Source organism: Leguminivora glycinivorella, chromosome 6 (genome assembly GCF_023078275.1).
Source record: "Leguminivora glycinivorella isolate SPB_JAAS2020 chromosome 6, LegGlyc_1.1, whole genome shotgun sequence".
NCBI classification, from domain to species: Eukaryota; Metazoa; Arthropoda; class Insecta; order Lepidoptera; family Tortricidae; genus Leguminivora; species Leguminivora glycinivorella.
This window is the reverse complement of record NC_062976.1, coordinates 18,785,907-18,798,192: the sequence shown is the minus strand read 5'-3', so window position 1 is coordinate 18,798,192 and position 12,286 is coordinate 18,785,907. Positions and strand designations below refer to the sequence as shown.

The following is a 12,286-nucleotide window of genomic DNA, read 5'->3' as shown; positions in this document are numbered from 1 at the left end:
CTGTCGCGCCAATACGCAAGCGCGATAGAGATAGATATCTACTAGCGCTTCGTTTCGTGAGCGTTTCGTGAGCGATTGTGCCATTCGGCTAGCCACCCTGTGGAGATTTGAGGTGGAAATGTTACGATAGGATAGGTACATAAAAAAACTTATGACAACTGATTGAAAGCCATAATCGTTCATAATAGTTCGTGTCATCCACGATGGCACATGATGACATGAGACATGGTGGAGACATGTTAGGTCTGAACTTTAAAAACACGACATTACGAGTAAAGGCACTTGTCTTCGTGAATGACATGATCTACAGAGACCACAGATGTTGTTGTCATAAAAACGTATTATTTTCTGGCGATTTTATGACATCGCTTAATCTAAGATGTACATAACCAAGTTATAAATCAAAATATACCAAAGAATTATGGCTGAAAATTGAATTAGGTCTCATCACTTTTTTTGTAACATGGGTATTTTTTACGCTATTCATACTCAGAATCGCGAGGTTTTTCGATCCTGATAGGAGAAAAAAAAATGTCCCAAGATTTCCATAATTTTTTCAGACCTTCCATTCCGTTATCGCCATACAAAATGTATGAAATGGTAATGGTAACGGAATGGGAAAAAACCTTCGGACACTTTTTTTTCTTCTATTAGGATTGAAAGAGCTCGCGATTCTGAGTGGAAATCACATAAAAATTTCCAAATCCAAAAAAAGTGGGGTGGCGCCCGCGCCCTAATGATACTGATATTATAAGCTGTCATAAATCGACAGGAACTAAAATGGCGCCAGTACCAGTACTTACATGTTCCATGGGCGTAAATTGCATTTATGTGTTGATATTATGAAATATGATTTAAAATATAAAGACTAAAAAGTCGGAACTGATTGGAATAAGTTGTAAATAATTTTGAATTGTTTAGCTTTAATATGACATATTTAAAATAAACTTTATTGAATTATTTGACGTATTTTATTTTAAACTGACACAAAAATATAAGACCACCATTTGGTCACAGTTACGAAGTATGACCTATGTATTAGTTTTTTTTTTTAATAATTGCTCCTATTCCCAACGTTTGTACCTACCTATCGTTGAATAAGACTGTTGAATTAAAAGTAGTAGGATAACACTGGAATGAATCAAACAGAAGTCCGACATTGAAATTATTGGAAATAGAGGGAAGCAAAGCAAAGTAATTTCTGACTAAGAATACATCGCTAAACATAAATGATCCATTTATTAGTCGTATACCTCGAAATCAAAAAAATCCTTGTAGCTTTTCACCTATTCGCGTTTTGCCGCGATATTATAGATTATAGCTTTTTTCAACATAGCGGATTTTTATGTAGTGTTTATCACTAATAGCCTATTCAGTTAGCCGCAAATATTTTTAGTCGCATTTTACCTGGGTCGCATATTGTATTAATGGTTTAAAAAAAGGCTATATCACTGGGATATAATACGTGGGATATAATGGACATTATATCAACATCAAAATTTGCATTAGTAATACCGTGGTAATATCATTGATATGCACAACGAGGTTATATAACCAGAGAAAAACTACTAATGCGAAATGCATTTACAAAACAAAACTATAGGTAAAGCGCTTAAAAGAAATATCACGATATCTAATAACGCGTTACAATAGTTATTTGTTATACAAGGGGGCAAAGTTGTATTTTAACGCCGAGTGTGGAATTGAAAAACGAGCAAGTGAAAGGATTCTATAGTTGAACCACGAGCGAAGCGAGTGGTTCGAGAATAGAATCCTGAACTTGCGAGTTTTTTAACACACGAGAAGTAAAATACATTTGCACCCGAGTGTAACACAAAACTATTCCCCTCACTGTAGCGAGGAAACTACAACGCTTACCTACAACGTTTATCACTGCTTCCGGGCGTACACCCATCTTAAAGGCCGGCAACGCACCTCCAACACCTCTGGTGTTTCGGGTGTCCATGGGCGGCGGTGATCGCTTACCATCAGGCGACCTGTCTGCTCGTTTGCCTCCTATCCCATAAAAAAAAAAAAAAAAAAAAGATTCACCTACTATTATCAATTTTAAATCAGTTAATTTGACTTTATTCAAGGTCAAATTACTTTACCCACTAGTGGATAAAATGCGTTTTTACCCGCTGGTATTAAAGGACAAAACACGTGTTTCCGAGCTAGTGAGGGGAAAACAAATATCTAGACCGATTCTGATTCAGATACGAACTGTCGTTGAATAGTTTGTTATGAAATGATCATAACAATCTATCACCAAAATCACAAATGTCTTTTTTAGTATTTTCATGCAAATTAAAAAGTGCCAACATCTTAGTGTTGTCCCGTTTTCTCACACATACTGATTTGAAAGGGATGTCACTGCAATGTTGCCACTTTTTAATTTGTACTCTTTTTGGTCAGACTATAATTAAACCTAGAATACCTACGTAACTCGGTCTATAGCTTGTCAAGGAGAATGACATTCAGAAAATGTCCATAATGGAGTAGTTATGCAGTGAACAATTACAACTTCCACACAACTTCATTATTAAAAGTGTTAGTGTATGATAAATAGTTTCCTTGACTTCCTGCTAGTATTATTTTAAGTTTCCAAAATTCGATTAGAGATAAAAATGTGCATGGGATAATATGTTTTACATGAGCAAGTGTTATGATTGTTATGAAAATATTACAATTTATTAGTCGTTTAAGATAATACCAGTATAACGTACAGCGGAGCAAGTCTCGACTGGGAAGCAATTGTAACTAATCGATTTTTTTCATTTACACTATGATGTTGAGTTCTACATGTATTCACTGAACACGCCTACCATATAAAAATATAACCAGTGGACACTCTATTTAATAATGCAAACATTGTAAAACATGGAAAAAATGGACCAGTTACATTTGTCCCCCAGTCGAGATTTGCCCCGCTGTAGGTACCTTACACAGTTGTATTTTTTACAAGAAATAACATATCCGAATTCGCAAAAATGATTGATTACCACATACTTCACCCAAATTAAGCAATAAAATACATAACCGTATCGCGTTCTCAAACCCTTTAAATTATTACATTACTAAAGATATACGCTGATGGACTATACAAAGTTAACCCACTTGCTGGGGCGCCCATAATTTAGTCCGGGATAATGTTCGAGATAGAGCTTGTGTAGTACATGTACTAATAGTACAAAAGAAGACTCCCTCCACTGTACTAGAACTATTCTCAAAAGATTTTGCTCTTTAGTACATTTAGTATACTAGTAGGTATACCTACTACAGACACAAAACATGACGGGAGCAGGAGCCGGAGTGACAAAGACCTCCGATTGACCTGACTCCAACCGAACTAGAACTAACCGAAAGCGAGCGGAACGGCTCTAGGTGAGAATGAGCAAGAAACATTTAAGTATCATTCCGTACGTTCAGTTAGTCTTAATCTTGATGTACCTACTAGTGTACTAAAAGTACTACAAGACCGAACTAATACATTTGTAAGAATGTACTAGTTTGGAACGATCTTTTCAGTAAACGAGCAAGCACAACTCTAGATAGAGATGAACACGACAGGGGGCAATGACCGCGCTGTTTTGGGATACCTGCTAGCGATTATTGGTGATATTTACGAATGTGTATAAGAATGTGTGGGATACTATTTGTTCGTATTATTATAGAAACAAGGTCATTTAGGTTGTTAATATAGTTTCGCACTTCCGTAAATTGCTATTTCGGTTTGTATGAATATTCAATCGTATAAGAAAATTAAACTGTAACCTGTGACTAAAAACTCGAATAAATAGTACCTATATGTGGGTAAATTCTTTCCTCCCGTAGATGGCGTAGAAGTCGACTGTGGGATATGGGTTAAATTGAGACGTACGCGAGAGGCTGGCAACCTGTCACTGCTATAGGTACTTATCACAATTTCCACTGGCAGTTTCATATGCTCTGCTTACAGTGCTTAGCCCTTATGTATACAGGTGAGAGTATACTCGTATGTGTGTATAAAGGATTTACATTGAATTTCTTGGACTTCTATGTATTAAATCTTAAAATCATTAGCTAATTATTATAGGTATGATATTTTTGAATTGACTACCTATAAGTTATACTATCTCGAATTTTTTTTAATTTAATATTTTTGTTAGTGTATTATCTAGAACACCCATAAAGTTTTTAAATCGTTCGTAGATATTTAATAAAACAAACGCGTTTCAAATATATTACGCCCATAAAATGACCAGATGCAATAACTGCCGATCAATATCATAAGCGTTTAAAACCAATTTGATGTCGTCCACGCGACAACAAATCACAATCGCATCTCGAACAATGCGAGATGAGGGGTGCGCACCCCAGCTGCGTGCCGCGATCGATTGTGGACCGCGCCAACTTCTCGCCACGCTGCACTATCCGACCACACTCTTCCCAATTCAAACGTCCCGATTTTCCAACCAGTGTTTGTTTATTTTTTTATTTGTTTAACCTATCCTGCCAGTATAAATTATAACCTGCCAGTGTTGCAGTGACAGTTTTTCGGCCAGTGTTATGTGTTAACTTTAAATGATGGAGGGGCGAAGGGCTTGGGATGGTGTGCCGGTGGAATCCCACTCGCCACCGCAGTCGGTGCCGGGGCGACGGACGCCACTGGGAGCCGTGGGGCTGGGTGGTTTCTACATGCAGGGTGGGCAGCCGCCGCCGCCGCAGCACTGCTATCAGACTGACGAGAACCAGCCGGAACCGGGGACCAGTTACGGTCAAAGGTACGAACAACTGTTTTTTAGGGGTGAAGAAAGCCCTACTACACTTCAAAATACATATTTTAATGCTAATATTTGTATTTGCAATAATATTTTAAATAGGGTAGTTTACATAGTCTAACCTGCAAAGAAACAGGTTGGAAGTTTACAAGATTTCAATAAACGAATTTTGTAGGATTCTAATAAGATCCCCGAATTTATCTCGTAGTGCATATCATTTTCAAATGTGTCCCAGTTAAAGCAAAACCAATGTAGCATTACTAATAGCCTAAATTTGCATAATCAAGTCTGTTTTGACGTTTGAATCTCCAGCATCACATCGCTGGCAATTTTCAGCCCTATTTGTAAGAAGTTTAGACTCAAAAGTTTATAAAGTCGGTTGTATCTGTTCCGCCAGCGGCGCATGCGTCTTGAGATTTGGAAATTAGTTTGGAATAAATGGTTTCGAATGTCGTCGTTGGCTGCAATGATTTTTTAAATCGAAAGCAGAAATACCTCAGTAAAAAAATTAACATAATATAAGTAGTACCGTACCTACACAGGTATGCTAACATCATAAATACACTTTGCACACTTTGCACTTTGTTTATGAATAAATTAATTGACTTAATTTATTAATTTTATTTAGCTTGGCATGTGTATTTTCTTTCTTTGTAAATGACGATCCTTATTGAGAGACACAATTATTTTTACTTTGAATTTATTATGTAATTTTTGACGATCATGATGAGAAGATAAACATAATTTTGACATGTAGCAAATTTATAGTGTAATTTTTATCATGAAATAAAGAAATCTAAATCTAAATCACCGGTTGAGGTACCAGTTGTGACCTCCTCGAGCGGCGCCTTTACCGCTGAAATAGCAATACTACCAATTTTATGTTATTAAAATTATTTAGGTATTTAACTTTAATGTAATAGTTATAGTAGCATGATGTTTAAATAAAAAGTATATAATTATAATTTTCTTGTAATGTATAATTGTAAGTTTAGTTAATTAAAAACTGTTAATTACTTTATAAACAATATAAACTGTAGTACTTACCAATAGTGGAAGAGCGGTATTCTCTTAATACAAGTATTTCAAATACTTAAAAAGAGATACTAGCCCAATTATGTAAATATTGTATTGCTACCAAATAAATAATTTTAATTTTTTTTTTTTAATTTGAAAATTTCCCGATATTCTTATTTCTTCTTATCTCTTTTCTTTTCCTGATTAAAAAAATATGTAGCTTATTTTTCATTTTGCTTAGCCAGACGCAGGTTGAGATACTTCGAGCATTATTCGTTGGTTAGCATAAACTTTAAGTATCTTAAAAAGTAACTGTCCTGTCGTATTCGCACGTTTGAACATTTTGTCATTTTTTTATCAGGCCAGTGAAAATCTGATAAATATGCACATATTGCACTTATAAATCCTACCACATGTGCACATGTGTGGTGCTAATACAAAGGGTAGCACAATGATGTGCTTCTAATGGAGTTACCATCTGTACACAAATGGGACCCCTGTCAAGTGCCCGCTCGCCAGCTCACTAACGCGACAATAGTGCAGAAATCAATCATACCTCGTTCAAGTATACTTTGTTAGTAGTTCAAGTATATTTAGTTTGAGACTTTAAAAGAGTTGCTTAGTTCTAGGTTTTTAGAAAAATTCACTGTTTAACACACTACACAGAAGTAAAATACAAAAGAAGCTAAGAATTCTAAGTAGATCTCATTGAAATCAGAGGTTTTCAACCTTTAATTTTGGCACAATAATTCATGGTCTTGAACTCACTTCAAACTTCCTCGCCACAAAATATTAATAAAAAAAATTAAAAGAGAGTCATAGGTGTGTCATGAACAAGAGTTTAAAAAAAGTTTTACTTCAATCAAATAAATAATTATATGAACTTTTTTTACCATTGATTTGTTCATAAATCGAACTGTCATAAAGACCCTCTATTTATCCTCCCTAGGTTAGGGGGTAGCTGTCGTTCTTTTTCATTGTTAAATAATTCGGCCACTTGTCTCACACAAGGAAACTCTTTGTCAAAACTGAAAACCGAGCAAACAGCGTAGTAATATAATGTTATTTAGTAGGCCATTATTTTCGTGATATTTATTGATTCTTAGCAGACTTAAAGACAATGAAAAATATATGATTCAAAGACAAAATAAATGTATTAATAAAGTTTATTTTTTTGCAGACCTATGGGCGAAGGAAAATCAAAACAGAAAATGAGACAAGGAAAAACAGTACGACTTAATATCAACGCCAGAGAACGGAGAAGAATGCACGACTTGGTGAGAAATTGATTGTAATTACCTAAATATGATTCCGTTGGATCGTTGGGTGGATGACATTCGAAAAACTGCTGGGTACTTCTGGATGAGATTAGCCCAGGCCGGGATAAGTGGCGTACACGAAGGGAGGCCTATGCTCAGCAGTGGGCGATTAATGGCTGAAATGATGATGATGATGATTCCAGATTCTTCAATTATGACATCTCGCTAAATTCATATCAATTTGTAGCAAAAAAGATAGATAGATATTTAGATAATAAAAAAATATTGAGGTAGGAATTATAAACTTATACTTACAGTAATTGAAAAATATGTTTTTTATTATTATTATACTTACTTGGCCACAGACTAGCCAAAGGCAAAGACGTGGCCTACGATGGAGTGAGCTCGCCCAGAAGATGCCTGTTCACTCTTGATTTATGATATTTCTTTCCAATTGTCACGCAGAAACCCAACAAGTATTTTTTTATTCGTGGTTAATTGTTGTTGTCTAAACATGCCAGATATTTATAACTCATTAAAATTTTTCAGAATGACGCTCTCGATGAATTGAGAAGCGTGATTCCTTACGCTCACTCACCCTCCGTCCGAAAACTGTCAAAAATTGCGACTCTGCTCCTAGCCAAGAATTACATCCTCATGCAGGCCAGCGCCTTGGACGAATTACGAAGGTAAAACTAAAATAATGATATAAACTAATTACTCTAATTAGCCATTCTTAAATTTCTTTACTTAGTTAAAATCAATCAGTTCAGCCATTCAGTCCATCTACATCTCAGTCTCCAATCAGTTAATAGCATCACTTATAAAGAAATGCCTGCAAAATGCGTTTAATAATGTGTAATGATTATATTTTTCAGGTTAGTAGCATATCTTCAAGGCACAGCGACGGCAGCAGGCATAGTACCCCCTCCCGGCTTCGACCTGGCCGGACTACCAGCGGCCGCCAAGCTGCTGCAACCACCCACGCTGCCGCTGGGACCGCCCGCTCCGCCCGATCCACCGTCTTGAGATCTGCCTCCGCCCGTCAAACTAGAACCCATAACTTCGCCCCCGTAGTGACATCATAAGTTAGGATACAATTTGAGGTAAAGTGAGTTCGCCACTAGATTTTGTTGATTTCACAGCATCAAATCGATCGAAATTATCGTTTACACAGATTTTTTATATTTATAAGTATGCGATTTGTTGAGTATTAAATAGTACTTTTTTGTCCCGAATGCTACATGCAAGTCGTGAGTGAACGATGTGATGATTATATTTGTCTGCTTCAAACTTGAGGTAGATACGATACGATATCGATATATCATTTTCAAAAATGACGTTTATTCAAATAAAAACTTCACTTATGACACCCTACACATCGGATTCGTGTCTACAACTCATTTTTGAAGCCCGGAGTTCGAATCAGGGCATATTTTTTACAGACCAAACCCATGGAAAACACACATTAATTTTATACTTGCGATACTTTTACCATCATACATAATTATGTTAGAAATCAATTGCCTCTTTAAATATTTACTAATTTATCTTTTAAAAGGACTAGCATGGTTTTCTGGTTTTATAAACGGGCAAATAAAAATAAGTAGGCAGTATTATACATAAATACAGGATAGATTAATAGGATTTGATATTAGAATAATATTTTCGAATTAATCCGAACCGTCTGATGTCGACTATTTCAATTAATTCGTAAGGTAGATTTTGACTCTAAATGTATTTATTTAGGTAGATGATAAAATATTAAGTAATTTTATCAATATTTATAAAGCAATGAAAATTACTCAAGTTCAAAAAGTTTACACAGTAGATATCTAAATTTCTGACAAGTAAAACTATTACCTCGTATATCGAATGATGATTTATTGGTCCTATTGTCATAAGAATCATCATTCGATGCGTGAAATAAGTATACATATCGTCACTACTTTTAAAAAATCTCGTATCTCACGCTGCTTCTCAAAGTTAAAACGCAGTATGTCTATATGCATTCCATACATACTTACTACAATTTTCTTTTCATTGACAGACGAAGATACAAGTTTTTTTAAAAGTAGTGACGATATACTAAGACGATGTATTTACATTACGAGTATAATTCATTCCAGCGATTTAATTATTTACTTCTCAATGTGTAGTATGTATTCTGGTTAATATTGAAATCGTAAATAACATACACTGATATAATTAATAACTTTTTCATCACACTCGCGCAGTAAATGTGTATTCTTCTGCCAAGGGAGCTATGAAATTTCAAGTAGGTACCATAATTAACTTCATTTATCGTTTTTTAATTATGTAGCAAGTGTGATAAAAAATCTTTGTGTAACTCGAGGTGTAAGAATATTGCAAACTCGAATCTGTAAATCGTTTGCAATATTTAACCGCCTCTTGCACAATGTACTATAGTTATGTATACCTACAACTGCTACAATCATAATATTTAGTATTATAGTACATACCTAATGTTCTGTAATATTTTCTGCAGCTACGTACGTACGTACATTAAGTTACTCTCTATTTATGTAGTTAGTGTAGTTACTTAACCCTCCATATTTTTAGATGTATATTTCAAAGAAGTTGGAGGTAAAATAGAACTAGATATACGAGTAAATTATGTTATTTCTCTTCTTGAATACAAGAGAGGACTGTGAATCAACGTGCCAAAATAATTAAGGACCGTCTAGGTAATTTAGCTACGATTAAAATTGTTGTAAGATTTTTCAATGGTTTTGTAGACTTCGTATATATGTATTGTGTGTTAGCTACATTGTGGATTGTATATCACTTATTTGATTTGACTGTCCATTTTATTTCATACCTAATTAGGTACAATTTAATGTAAGTCATTATAAATAAGCTCAACACACTATGTTGATAAGCCAAAGTGAAATTGTGATTGTTAATAGCAATAATATGATTTAATATATTATTTTAATTTAGATGACTTAAAAATAAAGGTATCTGTAAATTTTTATTCTTTTTCTGTGGATTTGTTTCCTGTGCTTTACCTTTTTTAAATTAATACGTGTACCTACTTAATTAGAATTACGTAATATATTCACAAGGAAAGTACGCCAGAAAAATACAGAATGAACCGACGAAAGGGGTTATTTTTTTAACCCCCGACGCAAAAACGACGGGGTGTTATAAATTTGACGTGTCTGTCTGTCTGTCTGTCTGTTTGTCTGTCTGTCTGTGTGTGTGTGTCTGTCTGTGGCATCGTAGCTTCCAAACGGATGAACCGATTTCGATTTAGTTTTTTTTGTTTGAACGCTGAGTTAGTCGGGAGTGTTCTTAGCCATGTTTTATGAAAATCGGTCCACTATGTCGAGGTCGGGGGTTTTTTCAAAATTTTAATTTAGTGGTTAGGTTATACCTCAGTCGCGTCAATCGCCAAGATTTCACCTGGCTGACTGCATGGTGTCCGCAATATCACAGTATAATAAAGAGTACCATCGTACAGTATGGCCACTCCCGCTCCCCGCTGTAAGTGCCGCCCACCCCCTCTCGGTTACCTCACAGTTACCGCCTGTCAAAAAAGCGAACAGTCGACCTGTCATATCTCACTCATGAATACAAGCACGGTACGCGAGCTTAGAATATGTGCTAGGAACGTGCTTCTTTCATGAATATATTTGATCGCCAGTGTCCGAAATGTGGCAATAAGTACCTATATATAGGTACAGCCTGGCAAAAAATAGTAGAAATGGAACATTCTTTCTCTCTTCTTCTCTATTCTCATACAAAAGTGACTCAATAGTTGCCACATGCAAAACGGTTTACATAAACAGTGGCGTCCCTATTAATTTCTACTCTATTTTGCTACTTTTGCCAGGCTTTCTATGATTAACAGAGATCGGATTTTTGTACGTCATCTCATACTAAAAGTCATTAAAATGACGTAAGTCACTAAGAATGTCGCAAATCCGTCCGATCTCTGATGATTCATTAAACATTGCAAATGATAGAATTTGTTGTTAGAAGCACTATTTTTTTATGTTTCACGCCATATAGTGGAAAAAATGTAAACCATTTACCTACCTCGTCATCATCGTACGGTCCCGTCTAAAACTTGTATGCTACTCGTATCGCAATGAAGTTCCAGTCCTCATAGAAAGATGGCGCTTAAAGTCTAGACTGTCGGAGACCCTGTTTTGATCAATAGTTGAACAAAGCAATGAGTGAAATCATCGCTACTTTTGAATCTAGGAAAGTAATACTAAAAAAATCGTAAGGAAGGAAAATATTAGAAGCTGAAAATCTAACCTATGTTGTACATACATCGTATCTTAGTCCAACGTTTATTCTAGGCACCGAGAAACATAGTTGCATTAATTCCAGTATAAGATGAGTTTTTTTAGAAGTTTATTCTATATTAAAAATCTTACATTTGTTCATACACCAGAGTGCCATGAAACCCTATCAGAAATTAGCGGGTAAAAATGAAATAGAAGGATAGTTTCGAGGTCCGGAAAAGAACAAGCACTTCTACCCATGATCATCATCATTTCACGCAGACGAAGGCGCGGACAGGCTAATAAACTATTAGTGATATGGATACAGTGTTAGTTCGTTTTCACATTATCCGATCCGATAACGGATGTCGGAAGGATTTCAAAGCAAAAATTAAAGATGGCGGCTTAAATGTATGGGATAACGGTCCTACATCCGATATCGGATCGGATAATGTGAAAACGCACTTACGACTATGGTTGATTGAAAGAAAATTACAGTTGGCATAAGGGCCATCATTTTATGTAACTATAATAAAAGAAAGCAAAAAAATAAATTTGACTCGGGTCGGGATCAATCTAGAAATCGTAACTTAGAAAATTTTACAATCAAGAATCCGAAGATTAGGTAGACTATTGCCAAGCGAAACTTGTTCTTGTTTCAGTTGTCATCGTTATTTTCCTCAGTACGTATCTCATTATACGATCCGATTTCGGATATAGGGCCGAGATCCCACATATTAAAGGCGCAATTTGACATTTGCCTTTGACAACCTTCCTAGTTCCTACACCTTTTTTTTTGCCATGTTTCAGCTGGAAAATCTGGAGTAGGCTTAGTGCACATATTCTTGAGTAGACAGAGACAGTAAGCAAAACAAGAATTTCTCAGGCGTATGGAAAAACCATAGGCCAAAACGCCTGATGGAGAAATTAGGCAATTTTACTTCGACCACTGTACCATTTAAAATTTTACTGACCGCTTTTGTAGTTAATA

General features: G+C 35.5%; 1 protein-coding gene across 1 annotated transcript; it reads left to right on the top strand.

Moving 5' to 3' along the window:
• The first annotated feature begins 4,413 nt into the window (after positions 1-4,413).
• LOC125227282 (class E basic helix-loop-helix protein 22-like) lies at positions 4,414-10,022 on the top strand. Its single transcript, XM_048131544.1, has 4 exons — positions 4,414-4,763; positions 6,958-7,054; positions 7,586-7,725; positions 7,915-10,022. Exons 1-4 carry the CDS (start codon positions 4,564-4,566, stop codon positions 8,063-8,065), a joined length of 588 nt encoding a protein of 195 aa, XP_047987501.1. The 5' UTR covers positions 4,414-4,563; the 3' UTR covers positions 8,066-10,022.
• Positions 10,023-12,286: the final 2,264 nt, after the last annotated feature.